The 25,727-nt window shown below is 52.5% G+C and overlaps 9 protein-coding genes across 9 annotated transcripts; 5 read left to right on the forward strand and 4 right to left on the reverse strand.

Moving 5' to 3' along the window:
• The first annotated feature begins 190 nt into the window (after positions 1 to 190).
• On the forward strand, positions 191 to 3,397 carry M431DRAFT_194551 (hypothetical protein). Its single transcript, XM_024913244.1, has 3 exons — positions 191 to 693; positions 810 to 2,770; positions 2,830 to 3,397. Exons 1-3 carry the CDS (start codon positions 297 to 299, stop codon positions 3,241 to 3,243), a joined length of 2,772 nt encoding a protein of 923 aa, XP_024780404.1. The 5' UTR covers positions 191 to 296; the 3' UTR covers positions 3,244 to 3,397.
• Positions 3,398 to 4,191: 794 nt separating this feature from the next.
• Positions 4,192 to 7,557, reverse strand: M431DRAFT_729 (hypothetical protein; the record flags this gene model as incomplete). Its single annotated transcript, XM_024922081.1, has 2 exons — positions 4,192 to 7,028; positions 7,095 to 7,557. 2 exons carry the CDS (start codon positions 7,555 to 7,557, stop codon positions 4,192 to 4,194), a joined length of 3,300 nt encoding a protein of 1,099 aa, XP_024780405.1.
• A 1,437-nt stretch (positions 7,558 to 8,994) lies between these two features.
• On the forward strand, positions 8,995 to 9,746 carry M431DRAFT_526786 (hypothetical protein; the record flags this gene model as incomplete). The annotated part of the gene is made up of 3 exons (XM_024920694.1): positions 8,995 to 9,048; positions 9,090 to 9,377; positions 9,405 to 9,746. The coding sequence occupies 3 exons, from the start codon at positions 8,995 to 8,997 to the stop codon at positions 9,744 to 9,746; spliced, it is 684 nt and encodes a 227-aa protein (XP_024780406.1).
• A 1,999-nt stretch (positions 9,747 to 11,745) lies between these two features.
• On the forward strand, positions 11,746 to 13,803 carry M431DRAFT_730 (hypothetical protein; the record flags this gene model as incomplete). The annotated part of the gene is made up of 3 exons (XM_024922095.1): positions 11,746 to 11,936; positions 12,045 to 13,190; positions 13,278 to 13,803. The coding sequence occupies 3 exons, from the start codon at positions 11,746 to 11,748 to the stop codon at positions 13,801 to 13,803; spliced, it is 1,863 nt and encodes a 620-aa protein (XP_024780407.1).
• A 437-nt stretch (positions 13,804 to 14,240) lies between these two features.
• Positions 14,241 to 14,729, forward strand: M431DRAFT_70801 (hypothetical protein; the record flags this gene model as incomplete). The annotated part of the gene is made up of 1 exon (XM_024921823.1): positions 14,241 to 14,729. A coding segment is annotated over one exon (489 nt), but the record flags the coding sequence as incomplete, so codon positions are not given.
• A 559-nt stretch (positions 14,730 to 15,288) lies between these two features.
• M431DRAFT_489504 (hypothetical protein) lies at positions 15,289 to 17,455 on the reverse strand (the record flags this gene model as incomplete). Its single annotated transcript, XM_024916688.1, has 3 exons — positions 15,289 to 17,093; positions 17,160 to 17,364; positions 17,429 to 17,455. 3 exons carry the CDS (start codon positions 17,453 to 17,455, stop codon positions 15,289 to 15,291), a joined length of 2,037 nt encoding a protein of 678 aa, XP_024780409.1.
• Positions 17,456 to 19,196: 1,741 nt separating this feature from the next.
• Positions 19,197 to 21,706, forward strand: M431DRAFT_104467 (hypothetical protein; the record flags this gene model as incomplete). Its single annotated transcript, XM_024911548.1, has 4 exons — positions 19,197 to 19,526; positions 19,608 to 19,676; positions 19,762 to 21,537; positions 21,622 to 21,706. The coding sequence occupies exons 1-4, from the start codon at positions 19,504 to 19,506 to the stop codon at positions 21,704 to 21,706; spliced, it is 1,953 nt and encodes a 650-aa protein (XP_024780410.1). The 5' UTR covers positions 19,197 to 19,503.
• A 718-nt stretch (positions 21,707 to 22,424) lies between these two features.
• Positions 22,425 to 23,862, reverse strand: M431DRAFT_515170 (hypothetical protein; the record flags this gene model as incomplete). Its single annotated transcript, XM_024920267.1, has 2 exons — positions 23,693 to 23,862; positions 22,425 to 23,579 (listed from the first exon to the last, which is right to left on the reverse strand). The coding sequence occupies exons 1-2, from the start codon at positions 23,801 to 23,803 to the stop codon at positions 22,425 to 22,427; spliced, it is 1,266 nt and encodes a 421-aa protein (XP_024780411.1). The 5' UTR covers positions 23,804 to 23,862.
• A 602-nt stretch (positions 23,863 to 24,464) lies between these two features.
• On the reverse strand, positions 24,465 to 25,690 carry M431DRAFT_71457 (hypothetical protein; the record flags this gene model as incomplete). The annotated part of the gene is made up of 4 exons (XM_024921900.1): positions 24,465 to 24,583; positions 24,685 to 25,120; positions 25,194 to 25,519; positions 25,561 to 25,690. The coding sequence occupies 4 exons, from the start codon at positions 25,688 to 25,690 to the stop codon at positions 24,465 to 24,467; spliced, it is 1,011 nt and encodes a 336-aa protein (XP_024780412.1).
• Positions 25,691 to 25,727: the final 37 nt, after the last annotated feature.

The raw sequence follows: 25,727 nt of genomic DNA on the forward strand, positions 1-25,727 counted from the left end.
TGTTTCACCCCACCATGCACCCGTTGAATCAATAGAGCAGGTACACCGTATTAGCTGGTAGAGCTTGCCTTGTGACTTGCGCATACAGGCCGTAAAGAACCATACTACACTTATATCAGCACCGGCAAAAGTTCGTTACCATCACCACAGCCCTCACAGCGGAAAAAAAAGAAGCAACGGAACAACCCGAAAAGGCAATCTCCATGATAATACGAGGGTGACGGGGCGTTTCTCTCAGGCTGGCGCAAAGCGACGGGTTACCACCTTTTCTACAGCTTCGGATGTAGCTCGCCAGCATGTCGTCTGGCGTAAGAACGAGGGCATCAAGCCGCGCCAACGCCTTTGCTGACGACCGCTCCCGGATTTCTGGAGCCAATGGAAGGTCCCGAAGTGGCACGGCGGATGCGAAGAATGCAGAGGCCCAATTGGGAGGCAACGAATCACATAAGCGGTCCTCGCCAGGCCATGCGAGAGAGAGGCTGGGCAAGGAGAGGCGCTTCGAGGAGCGCAAAGGCATAGAGCGGAGCTTCGAAGCTCATGTGGAGCGAGTCACGTCGCGGACAGCCAGCCCGGCCAAGCAAGAGCAGCAACGGCGCGCGCAGCAGCAGGCAGAGATGAGGCCGGCCGAGATGCGCAGGCAAAAGTCGTCGACTGAGCTGCGGCCTAGGGAGGTCCGGGCAGAGACGCCCCCAGGTACGGTATCCTCTCTCTTTTTTCCCCCCTCTCCCCGGGACATATATTGCTCCTCTTGCTTGTATTTAGATTGGTCCATGTTTCTGATCGAGAGCTGACATACAACCGTCATGAAGTCGTCTGGAACCCGGAAGCGTCGTTGCTGCCACATACCTCTGCCGCCTTGGCCTCGCGAATCTCGATTCCCCCGATTGCGTTTGCGATTCCATTTGCACCACAGCCGAAACCCCTACATGAGCTGACCTTGGAGGCTCAAGAGGCAGCCATTGTCGAGGACTTGTTATATGTTTTCATGGGGTATGAAGGGCAGTACATTCGATATGCTCGAGGGTATAGTCCTAATGAAGAACGGGACCGACTGTCCGGGCCGCCCTTTCGGATCTTGCCCGGGCTTGATCCCAGCTTACACGACCTGACCAAATCCATGTTGAAGATGGCGACCTATTATTCGGCTTTGGAAGCCTTTGTCGACGTGCAGAGCCGTGAGGAGTTTGGTGCCGTGAACCATGCGCTGTGTGCGTCAGTGAGAAAATGCCTACAGGACTACCTGGTTATGGTTGCCCAGCTCGAGACACAATTTCTGACGAGTGAGACGTTTACCGTCCACATCCTTAACATCCACACCCTACCTACGTGTCAGATGCTGTCTCATCTTTATGCAATGGCACAAGAGCTCTTGAAGAAGAACGCGCTGTTGGATGACGAAAGTGATGAGGAAGATGATGATGAAATAGACGATTATGACAAAGTCCTCGAGAGGCTTGCTGAGGGAGGAGAGCTTGTTCCTGGAAGTTCCAAAGCCTTAAAGGTCTGCAAGGGTGGCAGTGTTTTGGGCTTGTTGGCCTCAAGGCTTGAATCGATGGGTGGTGACCCGGCTGCCCGATCTCTGTTAACATCATTGCTGCGGGACGCCAGTCGGCCGTATATGAAGATGCTGAATGAATGGTTACACCACGGCAGCATCCACGACCCTCATGCCGAGTTTATGATTCGAGAACAGAAGAGCATTGGGCGAGAGAGGCTCGAGAGGGACTATATCGACGAGTACTGGGAGAGAAGGTACACTATTCGTGACCAAGACGTCCCACCCCAACTGGAAAGCGTCAAAGAGAAAGTACTGCTGGCCGGCAAGTATCTCAATGTCGTTCGCGAATGTGGTGGAGTAGATGTAAGCAAAATCGTGACGGAACTACCAACCTCGTTCGACGATAAGCGATTCATCGAGAATGTCAACAATGCCTACGCCCATGCCAACGAGTCTCTCATGCAGCTTCTTCTTACGACGCATGAGCTGCCGCTGAGGCTGCGTTCACTCAAGCACTACTTCTTCCTGGACCCTTCAGACTCGTTTTCATACTTCCTCGAGCTTGGTTCCTCAGAATTGAGAAAACCTGCCAAGAGTGTCAACACAAGCAAGCTGCAGTCCCTGCTGGATCTCGTCTTGCGCCAACCTGGAACTGTGGCGTCTCTAGATCCCTTCAAAGAAGATGTCAAGGTGGAGATGAACGAGATCACCCTTATAAATAACCTCCAGCGGGTTGTGAACATCACGGGGATAGAGTCAGGCCAAGTGATGCAGCCCGTTACGAACCAGCAACCCATTGAACCAGATAAGAACGCAACGGGCTTTACGTCGCTGCAGCTGGATTATTCGGTTCCGTTTCCCGTCTCTCTAGTGATAAGTCGCAAGACAGTCTGGCGTTATCAAGCGCTCTTCCGTTTTCTGCTTCACTTACGCTACCTAGAATCTCAACTGTCTTCGACTTGGCAAACACATACCAGAGCCGTCACTTGGTCTCACAAGGGCCCGAACCCGGAGCTTGAGGCCTTGAAGCGGCGAACCTGGACATTGCGGGGGAGAATGCTCGTTTACATCCAGCAGGTGCTGTATTTCTGCACGGCAGAGGTGATTGAGCCAAACTGGACCAAGTTCATGTCTCGGCTGAAAGCTAAGGACGAGATGTCGGACAAGAAGTCCGGCTTCAACCGGACGGTGGACGAGTTGATGCAGGACCACGTAGACTTCTTAGATACGTGCCTCAAGGAATGCATGCTTACAAACAGCAAGCTACTAAAGGTATGTTGACAGCCTCTCTCACTTTCTTGATCTATTCTAACTCTACTCTCCTCCTCTAGGTCAACTCAAAACTTATGCAAGCCTGCGCCATCTTCTCCCAGTACACTAATTTTGTTACTCGCGAGATCGAAAAGATCGACCCGGACCTCTCCAGCGGCAGCAAGCCCGACACCATGACCAACGATCAATGGCAGCGCTTCCAGTCCACCAAGGTCCCCTCCTCCCGCTCGACGTCAGGGCAGAACGATACGTCAACCGTGGAGGACGCCGAGGCGCGCATGAATCACTTGTCGGACATTGTCCGCAAGTGGGAGAGCAATTTCGGTCGCCACATGAAGATCCTCTCCGACTCGCTGAACCACTACGCTGCGACTGAGACTGTGGTGCTGCTGAGTCTTTGCGCTAGGCTGAGCTCTGTGAACCAAGGCACGGAGTGGGCTGCTATTGGGGCTGAGGAGGATGATCAGCCATAGATGTTTTAGAGGGGGATGCGCGTTTGAGAAGGATATTGATTCTTCAAGAGGATATCATTTTTTTTTTCGTCTCTTAATGACCGCTTTATGAACTTGCCAGAGCATGTTAAACCTTTGTTTGATCTTTTGGGTGTAGCGGCGTTGGACATGTCAAAGAGTCAGGAGAGTAAGGAGCGGCTGGCTACATTGATTTGAAAGTAATTACAAGGGGGCTTCGGTATTATCATCATCATCTGGCCTCTAGTGGCTGTATCACGACCAGATGAAACAAAGATGGGACAAGGGGAAAAGGTCACGGAAAGGCATCTCTAAGTTATCATACCCCATAAACAAACGTTCGTATTTTTTGAGCAATATATCAACCGAGATATAATAGTCCTCCCTAGCGCTATCAAATTCCAGCCGCCCTGCCCATGCACACACGTTCCGCCCATGCCAAAGGAAAAAAAGGAAATAGAGAAGCAAAATGCCACCAGATCCCGGGCGCCGCTAAGATCGAGAGTGGCTCGTGAGAGCTTCAGTAGTATAAATGCCACAGTGTGCCGCGGTACCAGAGATGTTGCCATACCCGAGATGAGATGCAAGTGATATATAGCGATATAAAAAGAAACTTTCCTCCCAAACTTTGCAGAGTCGTCCTATTTCTCCCCGTGTTGGGTTAGATGCTGATAATGATAAGAAAAAAGATGGAAGATAGACATAAAACAATGTGTCGCAGCACATGTGCTTGAAGATGGTTCCTCTTTGTATCGAACACCTAGGGGTTGAATTCGGTGGCGATGATGAGATGAAAATCAGAAACTAAAGTGAAGATGAAAGTGAAAATGCCCAACGATTCGTGTATAAGAATAGTATAAGAATGAAAAGGGGAAAGCAGAAAAATTCCAGTATTAAATTCGTAACTTCGTTGAGCGGGCTGCTTTTACAGCCTTTTGTAGCAAGCAGTCATCATTTGAAAAGACTGCGGAGATCCATGAGTTTCTGTCTCGCAGCCTCTGCCTTGTCCAGCGCCTTATTTTGGCCATCCATGCTGAGACTCGCTAGTTTCTTTTTCTTTTCTTGCAATTCGAGCATCTTCTCTTCAAAACTATTGCGCATAATGTATCGAATCGTACGCACAGGGCGTTTCTGTCCCAGCCGGTGCACACGATCGACTGCTTGAGCTTCGGCTGCCGGGTTGTACTGCGGTTCCATCACGTACACGTTGTTGCCGGCAGTTAGGTTGAGGCCCAACCCACCGGCCGTGATTGAAACAAGAATGACGTGAATGCTGCGATCTTCCCGGAAATTGTCCATGGCTGCTGTGCGTGCCTGTCGTGTCATGCTGCCATCCAATCTCGTGAATTTAATATCGGCTTCCTTAAGCGCCAGCTCAATGAGGTCCAAGTGCGATGTCCACCCTGAAAATACAACAGATTTGAAGGGTAGTTCTTGAGGATTGGCGTCGCTGGCGGCTTTGGATTTAAGAAGATCCTCAAGGAGGGCTTTGGTCTTGGTGTGAGGGCCGCTATAATTGTCGAGATCTTTTCCGGCTTGTTTCGATTTTGATTTGAGAATGCCATCGTGTTCGCCGTCTGCATCAGAGCGGCATATGTTGACGAAACCAAATCGTACATGGGCATTGCACACAATACAGGGGCCTGCAACCTGGCCGGGCGGCAGAGCAGCTTTGGCTCGTTGCTTGAAGACTCTTATGCATGATCGACAGACTACATGAAAGCAAGAGGTCATGTATCCTAGCGTATCATCCTCCTTTTCGGCATCTATTGGGTTTTGTTCCTGGGAAGAGATCTTTTTGTTGCATTCTATGCACGTATCATTGTTCGTATCTTGCATTAAGGTAAACATTTCGTGTGCTTTTTGATGAGACAGTAGTGAGCCGCCTCCATTCTCGTCGTCATCGTCGATATCGATTGCCATCTCCGCCGACATGCCTCGCAGGGCTGCCAAGTCCTCGTCGTTGAGCAAGTCTTTGCCATGTGCGCAGAGTAGGCGGAGGCGGAGAATGGCTTTGAGGATGTGGATGTAGGTGTTTCCTCCAAGAGCCACGGAGGTAGGGTTACCGGCTAAGACTCTGACTCGGTCTTGGGCATTCCGGGCAAAGAGATCGTATATGCCGCGCTCCTCCGTGCTGAAATCGAGCTTGACAATGAGATCTTCACGGGGGGGCAAGTCAATCTTGTCTTTGAGTCGGCGAAGGGTGATTGTGTCAACAAGAATGCGCAGCTTTGGCACAATGTCCGGGTCGCAGGCCTTGAACGGCTCCACGATGTGCCGAAGGAACTTCGCCCTATGGTGGAAAGGCTCTAGACGAAGGAAAGACAAGAGGGCTGCGAAATCATCCAATCTGTTTTGGACAGGGGTTCCCGTTACAGCCCATCGTCGTTGGGCTTGAAGACGAACTATGGCCTTGAACTGCATTGTCGTTTGCTCGCGAATCATGTGTGCCTCATCCAGAACGATGCGGAACCACCCAAGCTCTTCAAGGGGAAAGCTGCCCGTCTTGGCTTTTCGTCGAGAGCTGAGCTCATTGGACACAGATCCGTAAGTTGTAATCACAATGTCGAACTGGGCGAGCCGCGCCAAATCTTTGATCCGGTTGGGTCCGTGGTAGATGTGATAAGAGAGCTTGCCAGGAGCTACGTGCTGCTTAATTTGTTCCTCCCAATTAGTAATTGTACTGAGAGGGCATATGATCAAGGTCGATTTAGTATTTCGGGACACGGGTGTCAAACCCAGCGGCGCTTGTATGGGGTCCATTTCGGTCCTTGTCTGCCTGGTTTCCGGGGCGGAAGGCTGCTCAGGCGCGAGCTGCTTAAATTCCTGTGCTTCGTCCATGGTGCTTGCTATGAGCGACAGTATGCTGAGAGTTTTTCCAAGACCCATCATATCAGCCAGTATACCGCCGCGGGTATCGGTAGGGACGGTAGCCTGGCTCTCGTCGGTGATGACATTGTGAAAGATCGGTTGCCCAGTTGGGGCGAGCTTGGTCTGCCAGAAAGAAACCATGCCCGTCTCATCTAGCTGCAGCTCGCGAGGTTGCTCTCTCGCCATCATGAAGTAGAGCCCCTGTTTCTGATAAGTAAGTAGAGGAGTTGTGATGCATGCTGGGGGGTCCTCGGTGGGTAGTTCGTCACTCCTAGTAAGAGAATCAAACACACCCATGACTTCTGAGCGGACTTCCTCAACGGTTCTTGGGGTGAAGCTTGTAACACGAGAAGGCTCCGAAGGGCGATTTCCATATACTCCGGAGGACGACTTTTTAAGGGAACGCAAGTAGTCCGCGGTGTGAGGGTTGCAGAGTCTGATGCCTCTTTGGACGATGTAAGGTTGTTGAAGCGGAATGCCAGACCGCTCCAGAAGGGTCCCAACATTCCTGGCGTATTTCAAGGGCCCGTACAAGACAATATCGAGGATATAGGAGCGTGATACAGCCTGGCCAGGTACTTCGCCGGGCCCCATAGGCTGCGGCGGGATACGGCAGTCGGTCCTAACGCGAATGTTAAAGTCCAGCAGAGGCGCCAAAGCCTTGCTAGCGGAATAGTCGACCATCCCGATGATTTGTCTGGTGTGGTCGCAAACGGGAACGCGAAGAGAGTTGCTGTCATCGGCCATCCTCCTGAGGATAACCTTGATGCTAGGTTGATAGTTGGGACCCCACATGCTCTGTACGCCCGGCTTAGGCGAAGGAGCTCGAGTGCAGTTTGCGCGAGTTTTAATCATACCATAGCAAACCTCTTCATCCTTGGGGTCCAGGGGCTGTTCCGGGGCAGCATCATCGTTGACTGCGCGGGCAGTAAGCAAAAGTGAACCACGACAAGTTAATCAAGGAGATGGGAAGTCACTCATACCATCTGTCAAGTCAACGGTAGATGACCCTGGATTAGCCGCCGCTGCCGCCTCTGCTGCAGCCGCACGCTCGGCTTGTTTCTTCCAGTCAGCTTGGACCTCCCTTATAAAGGGAGTAGGCCGATATGATGAGGGTGAACGTCGCCGACGTTTGGGGGTCGGCGGGTCGCTGTCAATGTCAACAGGAGGAGGTTGGAGAACATCAAGAAGTTCGATACGAGGCTGCAATTGAGGTTTCAACTGGCGATAAGGGCCGTCTCGGTGTGGAACGACATCTCTATCAACTCTCTGGCGCTGCAAGCCTTGAAACTGAGTATCGTTCTGTCCCACGGTTTGAATAACTGGCGGGCTCGTCACTGCCACTGGCAGTTCTGTAATTGGCGAGCCCGTGGCGGATGAGTCAAGAGGGCTGTTGAGCAGTGCGGTGAAAGAAGTGGTGTCTGTATCTTGTCTTACTTGGGGCATTTGCTGCCATGTAATTATGGGCTGGCCCAGCCCATTATCTTGGATATTCGAATCACTGTATTCGTGATATGGTCGCTTTGGCAGAGAATGGGTAGCTGAGGTCCATGGGATATTCGGGTCAGCACTTGGAGGCTGCCAAGGCCCACCTAACAACGAATCAGCAGTGCTCAGCAACGTTTCTTTTCTTGAAGCCAAAGGATGTGGCGAGCAAGAAGGCGGATGGAAGTCTAAACAAGCATTCCCATGGCAGCGTTAAATCATGATAGCGAAGCTTATCATCGTACGCTAGGGAGAGTTGCAGATTCGAGATTCCAGATGGAAGGTGAAGAGAATAAAGGATACAGAAAGAGGTTGGAAAACTTACCGTTCGTATCCATCGGCAATATATTAGGTGGCGCTCAGGGCTACACAAAGAAAGCCTTCAGAGCAAAGGTGGGAGCCGGGAAGAGAGAGAAAGAGAGAGAGGAGGCGTTTTACCGCATGTGTGACGAAGCTTAACTCGTCATCACACAGGCTCATGCAAGGGTAATGTCGGATGGGGGCGGACAGGCTATGTTATATTAATTCATGTGCTTTTCTCTCTCTCTTTCTGCGTGGTTTCGTAAGCGTGAATGCCGTTTTATAGACGGAAAGATACGTGGTTTGGTCACGATGTGAACGCCGCCAGGAGAGGAACAGTCAAGATAATACCGCCAAGGCGTAGCCCGCAGATAAACAGCTACTGGAAAAGCAAGGTAGACGTGAAGGAAATTATGTAAGGAAGAAGTTAAGGTGAAAGGGGGAGAATATGCGACTGAAAAGACTGCCTTCCTTATGGGGCGAGAAAAAGGCGGGAGGCAAATCAGGGTGAGGAGAGCATGAGATAGTGTGAGATTCCGGAGAGAGAAAAGGAAAAAGGAGAGAAAAATCAGCTGTGCTCAGATGCCAAGATATCGATGTATAGAGCACGAGGCTCCAGCTGGCAAGCGCAAAAGCGGCCGTGAGGAGGCCGCAATCCAGGTTTCGTCGACACTGATGCAGATAAGGTTGTCTTGTATTGTCTCGGAGCAGCAACGCGCTTTTTTTTTTTCTGTTTCTTTTTTTTAAGGCGGCCTGAGACAACGGCAGAGACACAGCCAAGGTGGAGGAACAAGATGAAGAGGTCGCGGACTAATAGTAGGAGGGCAGCCGGGAAGAAGAAGAGGCCGGTCTGGCGAATGTCATTGGAGACTGGAGATGTGTGAGTCTCTACATATGCAGCAGACCTTGACAGAATCATGTTCAGTCGCCAGGCAGGTCACAGCGGTAGTGGGAATTAGTGGGATAGATTATAGCGGGATAGCGGGCCAAGCGCAGTGGGAAGTACATGTACAAGTACGGGTACCAGGTGCTAGGCATGTATTGGCGGATGCTGAGTGGCTGGAGCGGTGCACGATAGCTGGGACGGCGGGGCGCGAGATGGCCCAGAAGTGGCTCTGCAGTACTGGGAGATACATGGATGGGCATCCGGAGGTACAAGCTGGAGATGGATCTCTCCAAACCTTTACTGACAGCATTTGGTCACATGGGCAGCTGATTTCCTTGTACCCATCGTTGATATCGTTCTAGCATTGATCCTTGATGCTTCGCTGCGACTCGTTCCAGGTGAAGAAAATGCATGTGATTGGAGAGACGAGGAGGGAAAAAAAAGTTTGTCAAAAAACAAGGCAATCAATTCTCGGCATCGGTATTACACGCAACTCTTCGGAGGAGCCGCCTCCCTTGCAGCTGAGCCTCGTCACCAATCGCGGTACATGCATTCTTTGGATTTTCCAAACCTTGAAACGTTCCATCCCGGCAATGTAAGTACCCTTTGATACATGTAACAGTACTCGTATCCGGCACTCAGCTGCTGCCGATGTAAGGATTCTTCTCCTAACAATTCCATCCATCGCGCCTCAATCAAGCTTTTAGATCAATTTATCACTTGGATGTACCGACTGGTGCCACACCACCGCCAGATGCACGCAAAAACCGCTTGCGGCTACTGCAACGAGCCAAAAAGAAGGTCAGCTGCACGCACAACATTTGCATCGACAGGGATCGTCAAGCGCTGGCCCAGTCCGAAGGCCCCGTTTCAGTATGTGGCGCATCTCGCCCGCATTGCTCTGCCACCGACTCCATCCGCAACAGCCCGCCAGAACGCTGCCAGAAGTCCTGGAGAGGCCTGAAAGACGGCCTGGGGGGTTTATCTGGAGCGCTGGAGCTCCGGGGCTCCGGGGCCTTTGGAGGGGCCAACCCTGGACAGATTGGGCCACGTGACCAAGAAGCCCAGCACCCAAATGCATGGTGTCACCCACCACCCTGCTGGCTGTTGTCCGTGATCCCTGAATGCGCTCCAAAATCCCCGAGCAGACGATTGCCGACCCAAGCGCATTGGGTCGTATCATGTCAGTTTTGGCCGTCGTTTTTCGTCTCGTCGAATCAACCCAGATCCTCCCAGGTGCCCGCATAATATGCATGGCTGACACGAAGTCGCAACCGGCCTTTGGCGCCAAACAATGACGGCCACACCCACCACCGATGCTGCTGCCAATTGCCATCGCTCGTGAGCATGAGGGATAAGACACGCAGACCGACTACCTGGCCTAATACTCCGTGCTTTGTACTGATTTGTAAGTACTGTACGCGATACGTGTACATTCCCTTTCCTTGCTTTGTATAAGCCACAACTGCAAGGTGCTGGGACTAGTAGTATGCCCAGAGCCAAGAACGAGAGAGAGAGCAAGAGAGGGGAACAGAGACAGTGACGCGTTATCATGAGCTGATTCTGGTTGCATTGAGCGTGAGAGAGAAAGCTTGCTAGACACGACGTGACCAATAGAACCGTGACTCAGGCCAACCGCGTCTTTCTACCGGCATCAAAGCAAGCAGAGGTCGCTGCAACATGGGCCATCACAAGGCTGCTAGCTTCGGACCATCCGAGCTGAAGGCGATGGAACTGCAGATACCCCGGCAGGATGAAGCTCTTGAGCCGTGTTTACACGGGGAGGAAGCGCTAGTACTCCGAATGAGAGCTGATATTGAGCTACTCGTCCTTCACACCAAGTACGATTCACGGTTATCAACGTAGAATCGATATCAGCGTGCGAGACAGTCGTGGCCAGAGTCGTCACATGCATCAGCTGGAGTAGTGGCTCTGGACCGATATCGATGAGTCTCGGTTGCCATACATCCGCCAAGATGAGGCCCCTTTACTTTGTTCTCAATGAGCTCGATCTAGACAGAATGCTACTGCGCGATCGATCGAACCCTCTGGTGCAACGGGAGACACCGATATCTATCGGGCGACTACTACAGGTGCTAGTGATGGCTAATCCCGCAGCATCGACTCGAGTGGATTTGATGTCTTAGAAGATGTCTCACACACGTGTGCCTCGCCCACGTACACCAATGAGTCGTGCACTTATTAGCAGCTTATGAAAATTGCACATGTCATGAACAGCACAACCAACTGAGCGCCAGGAGCTATAGTATTCTTAGCAGCACGTAGTCGTATTCTGACCTAGCGGCAGCAGCTCAGAGCTGTTTCATTCCCTGCTCCACCTAAACATGATAAACGGCAATGATGTGCAGTCTACTCCGTTCATGTCTCATTGCAGTTGTTTGCTGCCTGATGAGATCCATCTACTATGTAGTAAGATTTTACTATTTAGTAAGATTCTACTATGTAGTAGATGTACTGATTGTCCGTCTATTCAGGCCATCTTGAAGTCGCTGAAAGGGCATGAAGGATGCTGTTGCCCCAAGTACGGTCCTCAAATCGCGCACTCATCTGTGCTAATCGGGTTAAGATGGCGCCTCGGTGCGATGGTTTCTTCATTCAGCTTTGGATATGTTGCTTGTACCAATACCGATGAAGGTGTGATGCAACTGCCTGTGCATCGAGTACTCTCGATGCAGAGATACCACAACTCACCAAACTAAAGCCCAAACCTTATACTGCTCGAAATATTATGTCAGCCAACATCCACCCGGATTTTAGCCCTCCAGCCTTGCCAGCAATATCTCGTGCCTCTAGTCAAAAAGAAAAAAAAGGTGCCCCGCCATCCCCGCCAATCCCAGCTCAAGAACCACTAGCTGGTCGCTGAACAGCCTGGCCACTGCCAGAGCACAAATTGGAGACTGAGCATCATTGTCATTGAATCCAGCAAGGGCAGTGACGTGACAATGGACATCACCAGCTTCGTCGTCCGGGGCCGAGACCAAGCTCTGCTCTACGGCGACTTCTCTACCTATCATGGCCAGCTGTCCAAGCGCCTGCTCAACTCGCGCAAGAAGCTGGGCATCGTGACTAAGAATCGAGGCAAGTTTCGCAAGCCGGAGCAAGTGACGGCCGAGGACGTCCAGGGAAACAATGAGTATGATATCATCCGCCCTCTCTGTCTCCCTTCTCCATGGGGTCAACGTGTCCCGCCGCCAAAGAAGCAGCAATTGAGCTAACTTGAACCTCTTGCGCCTCCTCCCAGACATGTCCATCTACTCCTCCTTACCAGCGAACGCGCCTGGGCTCAGGCAATGAGCATCAAGGCTGGGCATGCAAACGATCAGAAGGGAGTTGCTGGTCGCGCCCGGTCTCACATTGTCTCACGGCTCGAGAAAGCCGCTCGAAGCGCTGAGCACTTCGTCAGCATCCTATCGCAGACCGACGTCACCGGCGCTACCACGACCGATGTCCTCGAGGCTCGGGCATATGCATCGCTCATCCGCGGTGCTATGCAATTCGAAAAGCAAAGCTGGGAGCCTTGTCTGCGGAGTTACGCTACGACCTACATCATCTACAACGCATTGGCTACCGCTAGCAAGAGCGACATCTTCAAAGACTTGCTCTCCGAGACGGTCGAGCCGTCGATCCGGTTTGCTGCCTACCAGCTCAAGACTCCCCGAACGGTCTCAGTTGCCACCCTGGCTAAGAATGCCTTCCCACGATCAGACGACGCTCTAGTTCAAGAAATCAACCGAATTGATGCCACTCTTCTGGCCGAAGCAAACCCAGAGTCCAAGGACGGCATTGCGGGTAGCGAAACTGTTCCCCAGACGCTGACTTGGCGATCCCACCAGGTCCAGATTGAAGACGCTCAAATAGCTACATACTGGTCAATTGTCGGTGAGGCCAAAGAGAGGCTTTCGCAGACAGTTGCCAAGTCCCAGGACAAGGGGCTCCACGAGGTTGCTGCCGCTTATGATGAAATCTTGATATCTACCCAAGATGCGGTTGATGCCACTAAGCAAGCCATCGACGAACTCAAAGGAGATGGCGTTGGCCAAAGCGATCCTAGAATGCAACGGCTACAGATTACCCGCACAGCAGTCAACTACGAGATGATTAGCTGGAGAATCGGCCGGAACCGGGTTCTTACAGGTCCCCATGACGGTGCCACAGAAGAGTATGAATTGCGAAGGAGGGGTAAGAAGAAGGACGCAGCGTCTGCAGAGGTAAAGAAAGAGAGGGAATTGCCAACTGGAAAGAAACTGGCCAAGCTCAAGGAAAAAGCTGCTCTGTACGATGGAATTCTTCAGAACTTGGAGTCTATCCGAGAGCTCCCCGGAGTCGCTGCCGACGAGGAACTTGCCACCCGCGTTGAGGCTTACGAAAACTATTTCATCGCTCTCAAGTAAGCACCGCATTCTATTGCCCTCTGCCCATTATTTTACAGAGGGGGTATGAAGGTTTGGGCTTAATAGCTAACGAGAACCTATAGGCACCTTGCAGTTGCCCGGTCACATGCCATTATCGGCAACTCTGCAAATGCATTGGCCCTCATCAATAGCGGTCTCGGTTTCAGCCTGAAAGCTGTGGCCAAGCTTCCAAATGCACAGCCCATTTCCGACGAAGCTCCTTTGAGCCTTGACATTTCCCCTGCTTCCGTCAAGTTCCTGGAACAGGTGATTGACGGCGAGCTGCAGCGCCACCGCGCCATTGTCCACGTCGACAACCTGCGGAAGAAGACAACCAAGGTCGATGAGTACGAAAGCAACGTTCCCCTTGTCGAGAAGCTGTATGAATACCCCGTCGGTGGGGCCGACCTCGAACACATAGTAGAATTCCCTCCCAGAGAGGAGGTGGTCCCGATCAAGCCCATCTTCCTCGACGTTGCATGGAACTACATCCACTATCCAGGAAAAGAGCCCCAGGTGGCCGTGGGCGGGCAAGCCGTCGAAGGCGCCCAGGAACCCGAGGAGCCTGCTCAGCCGACCAAGAGAGGCTGGTTTGGCTTTGGGCGGTGATGATACCGGTGCACACGTGTTGTATCTTGCACTAAAATCTAAAACAACAAAATACTCTTTTTAATGATTCCCGGCTCCTTCTTATGACAGCACCTCTCTCCTGTTGACTCTTGGTGACATGCAGTCTGGTGACCATTTGTTTAGCTGGCAATACAAATATCATGGCTGAGGGAGTACTGTCTCACAAATGGTTTGCCCCTGCGAATTGGTGATGTACGACGCGGGTAGTCACGTTGACGAGAGCACAGGTCCGCCTCTGGAATGAAACTCGTAATTCAGGGAGAATGAGGCAATCAACCCTTTTGCACCCACAGCAAACACGAGAAGCACGCGGAAGGTGAAAATCCCTTCCCAGTCGTGATGGCCATTTTATCGTATTCTCCTCTTAAGAAATAGTAGCTTTAATTAAATCCAATCGTGATCTCATACATGCCTCTTTTCTCCTCATCTCATCTTCTCAACCGACACTACTCATGGCTCCAGGCTACCGATCGCCATTTGATCATCCTCCATCACTCAAACCCATCCATAACGCAGATGTAATGCCTCCAGCTCTAGCCATCTTCCTCTGCGTGTCAACCATTGTCTGCCTCGCACTCTTCATCTTCTACACCGCCAACCATCATAAGCACCTCCAACACCGAGACGATGCCTCCGTACCAGCGCAAGAGATGGCCCTAAATCAACCGTTCATTCCGAAGAATCTTGTTGTGAGGTCCGGTGAAGATATTCAGAGAGCATTCAACATCCGCGACGAGAGCCGCACCGACGATCTGCAGCAGCCTTTACTTCCAGCAGAGAGAAATAGCAATCCACCAACGAATGGTGTTGAAATGGCTTCACGACGACATTATAATGTATATAAAGATTCAATCCATTGGCATGGGATCAACATGTTGAATACATCCTGGGGGTGGATGGCTTAGAGTAGAAGCATTACACAGTAACAACATCACTTATGCCACAGAATCCACAGACATGGCTATAGAATCACAATTATGGCAAGGATTCAAGGTTTTGGAGATTTTCAAATGAAAATTTAAAGAGGGGAGAAAATCATTATCATCTAACTACCAAAGGTCTCTTTTCTCTTTTTTTTTCGTTTGTCCCTTTGTCCATACCTCCAAGGCGCATTTTGATCCCTTTGCGACCGTCCAATCAATCATTCATAAACCAAGAAAAAGAAAATAGTATCAAGGGAGAAAAAAACATCTCCCTAGAGAAATTTTTTGATGCTCCAACGCCTGTTCCGCCAGCCATAGGTATTAACGACATTGGTAAAAAATAGGCAATTGCATAGGTAGCAGCTTAGGCGGGATATGAGTACATCATAAATACAGAAAGAAGAGGGATCTATGCCACGCCCCACGCTTCTTTGGAATAATCGAACAGTAAATGTGGTTTTGATACAAGTGGTATTTTGAGATTTTTTTTCAATGGAATTTTTGTTCGCTTTGCTCTTCGCTTTCTCTCCACAAGGCCACCTTAAGGCTTGTTCTCATCCTTCTTCTCGCCCTCGGTAGACTGCTCGCTGGAGGAGGACTGCTCGGCGTTCTCGCTGCGGGCCTTGTGCATCTTGTCGAAGAGGTTCAGGGAAGCGACCTGGAGCTCATCGGTCTTCTCCTTGATCTCGGCGGCGGTGGCAGTGCTGTCGCCAGACTGGATCTTGGAGACGTACTCGCGGAGAGAGGCAATCTTCTCACGGAGACCGTCGGCCTCAGCCTTGTCGAGCTTGTCGGCGTACTCGTCGAGGGCACGCTCAGTGTCGTTCAGGACGCTGTCGGCGCGGTTGCTGGACTCGATGGCAGACTTGCGCTCCTTGTCAGACTCGGCGTACTTCTCGGAGTCCTCAACCATCTGCTGGATCTCGTTGTCAGAGAGACCAGATCCAGAAGCAATGGTGATGGACTGGTCCATGTTGGTGGACTTGTCCTTGGCGTGGACGTGGACGATGGAATCGGCGTCAATGTCGAAGGTGACCTCGATCTGAGGGACACCACGGCGAGCAGGAGGGATGCCAACAAGCTGGAAGTTTCCGAGCAGCTTGTTGTCACGGACGAGCTCACGCTCACCCTGGAAGACCTTGATCTCGACAGCAGTCTGGGAGTCGGCGGCGGTGGAGAAGACCTGGGACTTCTTGGTGGGGATAGTGGTGTTTCGGTTGATCAGACGGGTGAAGACACCGCCCAGGGTCTCGATACCGAGAGACAGGGGGGTGACGTCGAGGAGAAGGAGATCCTTGACCTCACCAGAGAGAACAGCACCCTGGATAGCAGCACCCATGGCGACAGCCTCGTCAGGGTTGACGGACTTGGCGGGGTCGCGTCCGAAGATGGACTTGACGGACTCGGCAACCTTGGGCATACGGGTCATACCACCGACCAGGATGACCTCCTGGATGTCCTTGGCCTGGAGACCAGCATCCTTGAGGGCCTTGCGGACGGGCTCGATGGTTCGGTTGATGAGAGGCTCAACCATCTTCTCGAGCTGAGAGCGAGTGAGCTTCAGGTTGATGTGCTTGGGGCCGGAAGCATCGGCAGTGATGAAGGGCAGGTTGATGTCGGTCTGGAGAGAGGAAGAAAGCTCAATCTTGGCCTTCTCAGCAGCCTCACGGATACGCTGGATAGCCATGCGATCGCCAGAAAGATCGAGACCAGAGGTCTTCTTGAATTCGCCAACCATGTGGCGGACCAGGTGGATATCGAAATCCTCACCACCAAGGTGGGTGTCACCGTTGGTGGACTTGACCTCGAAGACACCGTTCTGGATCTCCAGGATGGAGATATCGAAAGTACCACCACCAAGATCGTAGACGGCGACAACGCGGTCGGCCTCCTTCTCAAGACCATAGGCCAGGGCGGCAGCGGTGGGCTCGTTGACGACACGGAGGACGTTGAGACCGGCAATCTGACCGGCGTCCTTGGTGCTCTGACGCTGAGCATCGTTGAAGTAAGCGGGAACGGTAACGACGGCGTTCTTGACGGGTTTAGACAGGTAGGCCTCGGCGGTCTCCTTCATCTTGTTGAGGACGAAGCCACCAATCTGGGAGGGAGAGTACTTCTGGTCACGAGCAGAGACCCAGGCATCGCCGTTGGAGTGCTGGACGATCTTGTAGGGGACCTCCTTGATGTCACGCTGGACCTCAGCGTCGCTGAACTTGCGACCGATCAATCGCTTGGTGGCGAAGAGGGTGTTCTCTGGGTTGACCACGGCCTGTCGCTTGGCAGCAACACCAACCAGTCGCTCGCCATCCTCGGCAAAGGCAACTACTGAGGGGGTGGTACGGGCACCTGGACGGAATCTTGTAAGCAAAATTGGACGATGGCTGCGAGGAGGCAGTGGGAGTAGCTACTAACCTTCTGAGTTTTCAATGATGCGGGGTGTCTTGCCCTCCATGATGGCGACGGCGGAGTTGGTGGTTCCCAGGTCGATACCAATGACAGCACCCTGGACTTTGCCATCGCCCTCAGCAGCTGTTGACTCATAGCGAGCAAACTTTGAGACGAGAGGAGTTCTGGCAAAGGCAGCCGAGCGAGCGGCAATGGGAGTAGCTCGGGGAAGCTATTCGGAGGCACGTTAGCATGCATTCATGACGACGCAGATTCCTCGGCATTGGGTCACTTACAGCTCTGGAGAATCGCGCAGCCAACATGTCGAATGGAATTGAGGGTATACAATGGATAAACAGGGAAGAAGAGGAAAAGAGGGAAAAGAGACACGCGATCTGGGAAGAGGTGTCTAGATATGGAGAAGACTGGATGGACAGCTGGAGAGGGAAATGGTGGAGAGAAGCGAATTTTTTTTTTCTTCTAGCCTTGGAAAAACCGCTCTGTGCTGCGACCGTCGGCCATAGAAGCCGAGAGAAAGAGGCAACAGGCAGTCCCGCAATCCCGGTCCCACCCGCCGCACCGGCACTGGCGGAACAAGTGTTAGTCCGGGATGCTTTCACTCACTGGCGGCACATGCGGAGAAGAATATTGAATGCTTGCTAGCAGAAAGAGAATTGGATGGATCACTGCAAGAATCTGGTGGGGACTGAATCGTGTTAGCGGAGGCTACAAAGCCATCACGGACCGCGGGAGGACGAGAGAAGCTGAGCAGCATCGGTAAGTGCTGGCCATGGCTCAGGCTACGATCGGCTCAAAGCGGGAGTTTCATCTACACGCCGACATTCTTCTATAACGTCTTGTGACTCTAGTAATCCCTGGCTTGAAGAAGGCAAGGTATCCAGATTCGATTCAAACAGGCTTGGACAGCTTCAATCATGGTGGTGACAAGGCTCCGGCATAGACTTGGTGTCAATATTTGGCTGCATAAAAGGTTCAGCCAAAGCAGCGCCCCAAACCACCAAAATGGGTTTGGATTGGAAGAGAAAACACTCCTCAACTGTCATCAAATGCAAACCCCGCTAGCTGCCGTGTCCGACGACCTTACCAATCAATATTGACCTTTTTCCCTTCTTACTCCTATTCTTTTCTCAATGTTTGTTTCCTTTTTCCACCTCCCCCTTGCTTTTGGTGGTGTTACCTACCTAGTAGCACCTATCCATCTCCGGAATATTAGCAAACACTATGGCACCCGGTGGCGTGAAACAGGATGGATGCTTGCCACGCTCTATTGATGCACGTTTTATTGCCTGCTGGGCAGTGGAACGTCCTTGGTACTACCAACTGACTTGCTTGATAATGACCTGTAATTTCCCTACGATGCATGCTTGACGCTCTGCTACCTGAGCAACTGAGGTATTGGATACTTTGCAGGGGTCCTCGACAGGTCCAGAATCCAGTCTATGCATGCAGAGCGTTGAAGCGTTCCATTAATCAATGCAATAGACTACAATTTGGAGTTCTGGGTGGTGATCGGGTACTCAAAAACCAATAGATGCCCCCAAGTTTACTTGCATCAAGTATATGCACTGCACCCATCCATGGCCTGTTGCACACACCCTCACCTTGCAGCCTCAGACCGCAAATTCAAATCCTCCGGCAAAATCAAAGCATTCAGTGAGTATTCGTAACTAGCTCGTATCGATTACGGCGTGCGTATGAATATGTTTAAATGCTTAGTAGGGCAACTCTGTTTCTCATCAGATCAGAAAAGCTTCATGTCATTGAATCATCGAACCGACAGACGTCATCTACCCACTCCACTCTCACCCATTGTGTCTTATCCGGGGAGCCGCCATAGCGCTGTGGCTCGGCCTATGATTCAGGTACAGGGTACCTGTGCGCCGTTCCAGCGGGCTTGCTGGGGGCGATAAGGCGCCGATGCAGCCTGAAAGTACCCTGTACTCCGCTGTAAGTGCAACTCCACGGGTCGAGTCGCACGTCCAGACTGTGCTGGGAATAAGCCACCTCCATCTCAGCCCGTTGTTTTGCTTCTTCCTCAGAACCCAATCCCATCACGACCTTCTCCTCACGCCATCTCCCTCCTCTCCTCTTCCGCCCATTTCAACTCGCATCTCGCTCCAGCATCCTCGCACTTCTAATACCGGACACTCCCTTTGCTTGAAGCATTGACTCGGCTTTCCGGCGCTTCTCGAGGCACACAACCACATCACCCCATCTATCACCACTCGAACGTGCTTCCAGCCTGTGCCTGTGCCTGGCTGCCCCCTTTGGGTGCTGCAACGCAGCTGACCCCCTTGGCCATTGAGCCCCAACTCATTGCAGCGACGAACTACCGGCCGACGACGCTACTATGGCTCGCAAGGACGATGCCTCGTGAGCGATTCCCCCTGTTGGGCTGCTGAAGCTTCGTTGCTGTGCTGTTGCTAATCATATCGATGTTGGATGGTTATGCAGATACTATACTTCCGATCGCCTCATCTCCAGGATCCAACGAACGCACTTCCGGGTCCCTGTTCGCTCACAGTATGTCAACACATGGCTAAACCTATCCAGCTTTCTGCAATTATCCATCTACATTTGCTAATCAAGATGTTTCATCGCTATCTAGACATTGGCAGCTGCGGTCCCTCATAAGTGCCGAAAACAAACACAACCTCTTCTATCCCGGTGGAGTTGGAAGCCGCCAGATCCAGCGGCTCAACACCCTAGCTCGCAGCTGCGAAACGATCAAGCACCTCACATTTGCGCCGCGGTGTCTGGTCGCCGAAAATGGATGGCTGTGCTGCGGAAGCGAGACGGGCGAGTTTGTGGCTATAAGACTCGAGGGAGAAGGAGGTCGTGCCATCGAGAACCCTCAGGACACAGCTGCTAGCTCAGATTCTGATGCCGGCCCTTCTCTAGGCAATGAGAGCTCCACGACCTCGCCCGAGGAAGCTGCGCTCAATATGCTTACAGCCGCTGCTCAACAGTCAGCCAAGGTGACAGCAAAGAGCATGAAGCTTGCTAAGGAGCGAGTCAATTGCATCACCCTGTGGTTTCCTCCTCCCAGCGGGCAAGGTTTGCCCATTGACGGCCGTGCCTACACGGAACCTGTGGCAGTCCTCGCCAACAATGATCGGACCGTGACGCTTGTCAGCCTGGTTGACTTTGAGCAAAAAGAGTTAACCGAACCCCTGGACGTTGTCCGCTACCCCGATTTCGTCAACAGGGCCATCATTTCACCTGATGGGCGACTCCTGGTCGCCATCTTGGATGACCCGTATCTATATGTCCACCAGCGAGTTGGAGCCTTCCCGGGCAAGTGGGAACTCAAGCAGAGGATTCTTCTCAAAAGCCAGAAAAAGGATGACAAGACGGATAGTCGCGGGAGTTTCGCGGCATCCTTTTCTACGTCTGGCGGTTACCTTGCCATTGGGACTCAGCACGGTACCATTTCGATATTCAACGCGACGCAGTTGACCGACGAGACGGTTGATCCCCTCATCACGACGTTCCAGTCTTCGCGGCCCAACAGCGGACCAGGAGCCATTCGAGACATGGCTTTCTGCCCAGGACCGTATGACCTTTTGGCATGGACTGAAGATCGTGGCCGCGTTGGCATCGCCGACGTAAGACACAACTTCATGGTTCGGCAGATTATTGATCTCAACAAAGAGTCTGAGTATGAGCACATCAACATATTTGACACCCAGACCATTGATCCCCGATTGCTGGAAACACGCATGACGAGGGGAGAGCCTTTGAACCCTCCTATTTCAGCAGCCAATTTCTTCAGTGCCCAGATGCTGCACCAGCCACTGACGCCAGCCGAGACTAGAGTTCTTGAAGCCATCCAGAGCGAACGTCGGCGCCGAGAGAGGCCAAACGCTCAACCCGGCGACGAGCGAGGGTCCGCGGCTGCGACGGGCTGGATAGGAGGAACCGGAGCCACACCCACGGCAACATCTTCCTTCACCACCCGGGCCCGCCAAGGCACGGTTCAGACTCCCAACGACCTGCTCAATCTCTACAGAGACCATCGGGAACGGGCCCAAGAGCGCGTACGAAATGCCCGCCAGCTGATGCGTGAAACTAGCCAAGGCGGTGGCGGTCGAGCTGAGCAGCGGTGGATCGACCGCATCAACGAGACCATGGCTGCCCTGCGGGACCAACGAGACAGGCAAGACTCGTCGTATCTTTCCGTTCTGGAGATTCTCCAGGCTCGGGAACGGCCCTCGGCAGACGCCAGCACTTCTGAAGAGCGCCCAGTTCCACCTCAGGCGGCCAGTCGCTGGGAGGAGAGCGCCGTACGAGGGACGCTGGCACCAGACCACGGTGTCTTTGAGGTTCCTCCCTCACCGGACAACACATCGGGGCTGTCTTGGAGCCAGGACGGCACCGTACTGTAAGTCTCGATCAATGGCTTATTTAGCTCTCCCTACATGACTATACTATGAAAACAGATACTAACGCCAAATGCTCTATTTAGCTTCATTGGTGCTCAGAATGGCATCTACCAGCTACGTGTTGACCTCTCTGCCCGACAGTATTGCAACAGTATAACGCTGCGCTGAAGCAGCACTCTCTACCAAGGAAGGGAATGGGAGAGAGGCCCCATCGCAAAAGGGTTCCATATCGTCACAGATTAATGCATTTTGCAAGTATAACAAGGATTGGTTGGCGTTGGAACTTGAGGTTTTCAGTGTCTAGGCGCGACAATGTTGCCCAATTTGGACAATCCAGGGAAAAGTTATCAGGACCCTCTTTGCGCCTCTGTATGCTTTGCTCCTTTTTTTTATGAAACTTGCCTCGCTATCTTCTTTTTCTTCTTCTTCCTTCTCATTTCTTTCCTCCTCCATTTTACTTCACTCTTTTTTAATGGTCTCTGGGATGAATGGTTTACGAAACGGAATCGAGCTGGGTGTTTGGGCATTGACATTGTCTTTTATTTTATTTGCTTCTTACATGGTTCTTTTTCCTCTTCCTCTTGTTTCTTTTTTCAACCTCTTTGGCATGGAATAATTGATCTGCACAGGGGTGGGAGTATGCTTTTCTCTTTTTCTGTTTTCTAACGCGCCGTTTTGCTTTCTGATGCCCTTTTGGCCAAAATCTGGATGGGTCCAGTCCACCTGTCGCTGCAAACTTGTTGCAGGATTCGCTTTTTTTGCTTGTGTATGATATCCGGTCTAAATATGGAAATTGCATGGTTTTCTCTTCTTTTTTTTTCTATTTAAAATGAAGTAATGGCATCGTGGTGAAAGAATTCATTGGCTTGAGATGTAAGTGATATTTCTATGTGCTCGCTTGGCCATGTAGAAGCCTATGTACCATTTCTGCTATGGCAAGGCTGCTTGTCAACCCAGGGCTTTCGATGCCTAGAAGATTAACCCAGCCTTCGTAGCCTTGTTCCTTTCTGACGATGAAGTCCTCGAAACCCTTGTCCGTTGCCGACGCCGCGCCCTTTGAGGCCAGCTTGGGCCGCATACCTGCGTAGTCGGCCACCAGGGCGCTGGCATCTACTTCCGGGAGATACTTTTGGATTTCGGCGACGGCCTGCTGCAGCCGTGAGGCGTTGGCAGTGAGGTCGTTCGGGTCGTCCACCCACTCGACGTCCGGGCCGAAGCGGATCCGTCCGGCCAGGTCGATGGTGAGATGCGTGCCGAGTCCGCTGGCGCCGGGCTCGGGGGCCGGGTATATCAGGCGGGAGATTTTGGGGCGCGAGGCCGAGTAGGAGAAGTAGTTGCCCTTTGCGTAGAAGAGCTGCTTGCGCTGCGAGGGGGGCACAATCATGTTGTGGACGGCGACGGAGCCGAGGCCGGCGGCGTTGATGAGTGTCTCGGCCGTCATGGTGGACACGTCGCCGCCGGGCCCGTCCGAGACGTCGATTTCCCAGCCTGCGCTGCCTGGGGGCGAGGATCCTCCCTGGGAGAGCGGCCGGATGCCCACGACGGGTGAACTCAAGGCAACTATGCCTCCAGCGTCCTCGAAGAGACCTTGTAAGCAGAGCATCAGGCCGTGGGAGTCGACGATGCCCGTCGTCGGGCTCTCCAGAGCACCAGCCTTGGCCAGGACGCCCTCGCCACGCTCACGGACTTCCTTGTCAGACACCCATCTCACCGGAACGCCAATCTCGTCTGTGCAAAGAGCGTGGATCCTCTCCAGGGCCTCTCTCTGCGCGTGGTTCTGGGCAACGAGCCACTTGCCCGTCCTGCTATAGGCGACGCCGTGCTTGTCGCAGAGCTCGTACAGCAGGTACTTTCCGCGGAGGCAGAGCTTCGCCTTGAGGGTGTCCTTGCCGTAGTAGATGCCGGCGTGGATGACCTCGCTGTTGCGCGAGCTGGTCTCCGTGCCGACGGCGGAGTGACGCTCTATGAGTACGGTGGAGGTGCCGGGCTGGAGGGAGAGCTGGCGGGCAATGGCGAGGCCGACGACACCACCGCCGATTACCTGTATTGGATCATGTTAGCGGTTGAGTTTGACCAAGTCTTGTGTGTGTGTCGTTGAGATGAGATGGTGTAGGATTTTGATATCTAGTGAATGGGTTGTATGAGACAACTTGCCGCATGAGTGAAATCAGCTTGGACACTCGCTGTAGAACTGAAATTTGAGGCCTGCACATGCCGAGTCTGGCTGGACAGCCGAATCAATCTTGCTGCCCTGCTTGCCAGCATCTTCCCTATCGTTTTTGAAACTGCATATGAGCAAGAAAGAATGCAGATGAACAAGAACGGGTTTTGATGTGGTTTTTGATTCAGGGTAAGTAAGTCGGCTATATGAGGTGGGTAGCTTTTAGAGAAGCTTCATGAGAAAGCTGGAGCCCCACATGGACCCCAGACTGGCAGAACAGAAGGCCATCATGTCCTACGAAATGCTAATAAGATAGAAATCAACTGAATAGCCGGATATGCCTGTTATTTCAACATGTTTTTATTGGTAATTCTCTTGATGATTGTGATTGATTCTTAGTTCTCAGACTAATTCCATGGCCTTCCCCGTGACGCGGAGCGTGGCTAGATGATCCGTGTTGCAACTTAGCAATGGTCATCTCAGTCCCTCGATATCACTCACTACTTACGAGAAGGGGGGAAAAATCCATCTAGCAAAAGGGGAAAAGACCATTGATATTATGACCCGATTGGGATTTTCAACCATCGCCTAGACGCCAGCCAAAAGCAACCTGCTACCATGTTGTGAACCTCGCATAATGAATCAAAGCATGCGGCCCAATACTTTTACAATCGGCCTCCAATTTTCAAAGCAACTTGACAATTTCCACATGGCTGGCAATCGTAACCGTCGCCGCATAGCGGTAAATTGACACACAGGGTGCGCTTACGCTGCCCTGGACACAGTTTCGCTCTCCTCGGCCGAGGTCGACGATCGAGTAAGATTTGAGGACACCGGCGGCTCGTTTGGTACGGGAGAGCTAGTCATCTCAGAGACTTGCTTTTCTATGCATGGGTGTCAGCATCTGCGTATGTATTTCATTTCCCTTACTTGTCCTTCCGGGGTGTATTTAGGCAGCAATGGAAGAAAGAAGCAGGCAACCTACCTAGTTCCCGAATGCGATGCCGAAGCATCTGGTTCTCGCGGGTCAGCATTTGTGTTTCGGCCTGGTAAAAGGCACTTTCGTCGCGGAACAGAGACCAGTCCCCGCTCTCGGCACTGATGGAAGTCGCCCGCAGTCGAGGTGAGGCGTTTCGGCTTGGCGTCCTGGACCGGCGCTGCATGTCGGCGCGAGCCATCTCCATGGAGTTCCGGTGGTGAGGAAAGATGGGCGATCGAGAAAATGACGAGCCAGAAACTGATGGTACATGGTTTCCGGTTGGGGACTGGGTCGAGATGGGGACAGGCAGCGATCGGTGTGGCCTCTCGGAGCCAGCAACACTGGCGGTCGCACTCTCGTCTCCGCCAGCTGCATGCGGATGGCTTGCTTGAAGACGCTGAAGCTCTAGCTGCTGTTGTCGAATCATGTTCAAAAGGCGATTCTGCAAATTTCAGCTTCGTCAGTATTTGCTCTTTCCACCAGTAGTATTTAGTAGAGATATGGCGGTTGCTTACGACATGGCCCTCCTGCTCTGCCTCGAGCTCCTGATGGAGCTCACCCAGACTCGGTGTCCTGATATGTCGGCTCGACTCTGGCGGGATGCCGCCGCTATAAGGCTGCGGGCTCGCCCTCATGTGTTCTTGGAACTCGCCCGGCGCTGGCACCGCAGGGTCGTTTAGCTGGAGGTTCATCAGGATGGTTGATCGTCGCCGGCTGGGCGGGGATGCGAGGCTGCGAGCTAGAGAGCTGTTGGACGATCCTAAACGGCGAGTTAGAGTGGTGAGGACAGGGTGGTTTGAGTGGTGGAAGCAAGAGCGAAAAAGCGCAGTCGATGGACAAGCTTTTTAGCCGGGAGAGGCAGATCGGCTGATTCCGACTTACTGCGTGAAGGTTCTCGTTGGAGGCCGGCATTCATAGCGGCAGCGGCATGCAACGAAATGGACGCGGATCGAGGCGATCCAGTGGGGGACTCGGAGCGGGGCACGGATGAGACGTCACCGTTGGCCGCCATAGCTGGCAGATGCAATTCAATTCGGTGATGCGGATGA

Source organism: Trichoderma harzianum (genome assembly GCF_003025095.1).
Source record: "Trichoderma harzianum CBS 226.95 unplaced genomic scaffold M431scaffold_1, whole genome shotgun sequence".
In the NCBI taxonomy this organism is placed as follows: Eukaryota; Fungi; Ascomycota; class Sordariomycetes; order Hypocreales; family Hypocreaceae; genus Trichoderma; species Trichoderma harzianum.

Coding starts and splice junctions, on each gene's coding strand:
- M431DRAFT_194551 (XM_024913244.1), top strand. CDS start 297: ATGTCGTCTGGCGTAAGAACGAGGGCATCAAGCCGCGCCAACGCCTTT. Junction 694..809: donor CCGGGCAGAGACGCCCCCAG/GTACGGTATCCT, acceptor ACCGTCATGAAG/TCGTCTGGAACCCGGAAGCG. Junction 2,771..2,829: donor CAAACAGCAAGCTACTAAAG/GTATGTTGACAG, acceptor CTCCTCCTCTAG/GTCAACTCAAAACTTATGCA.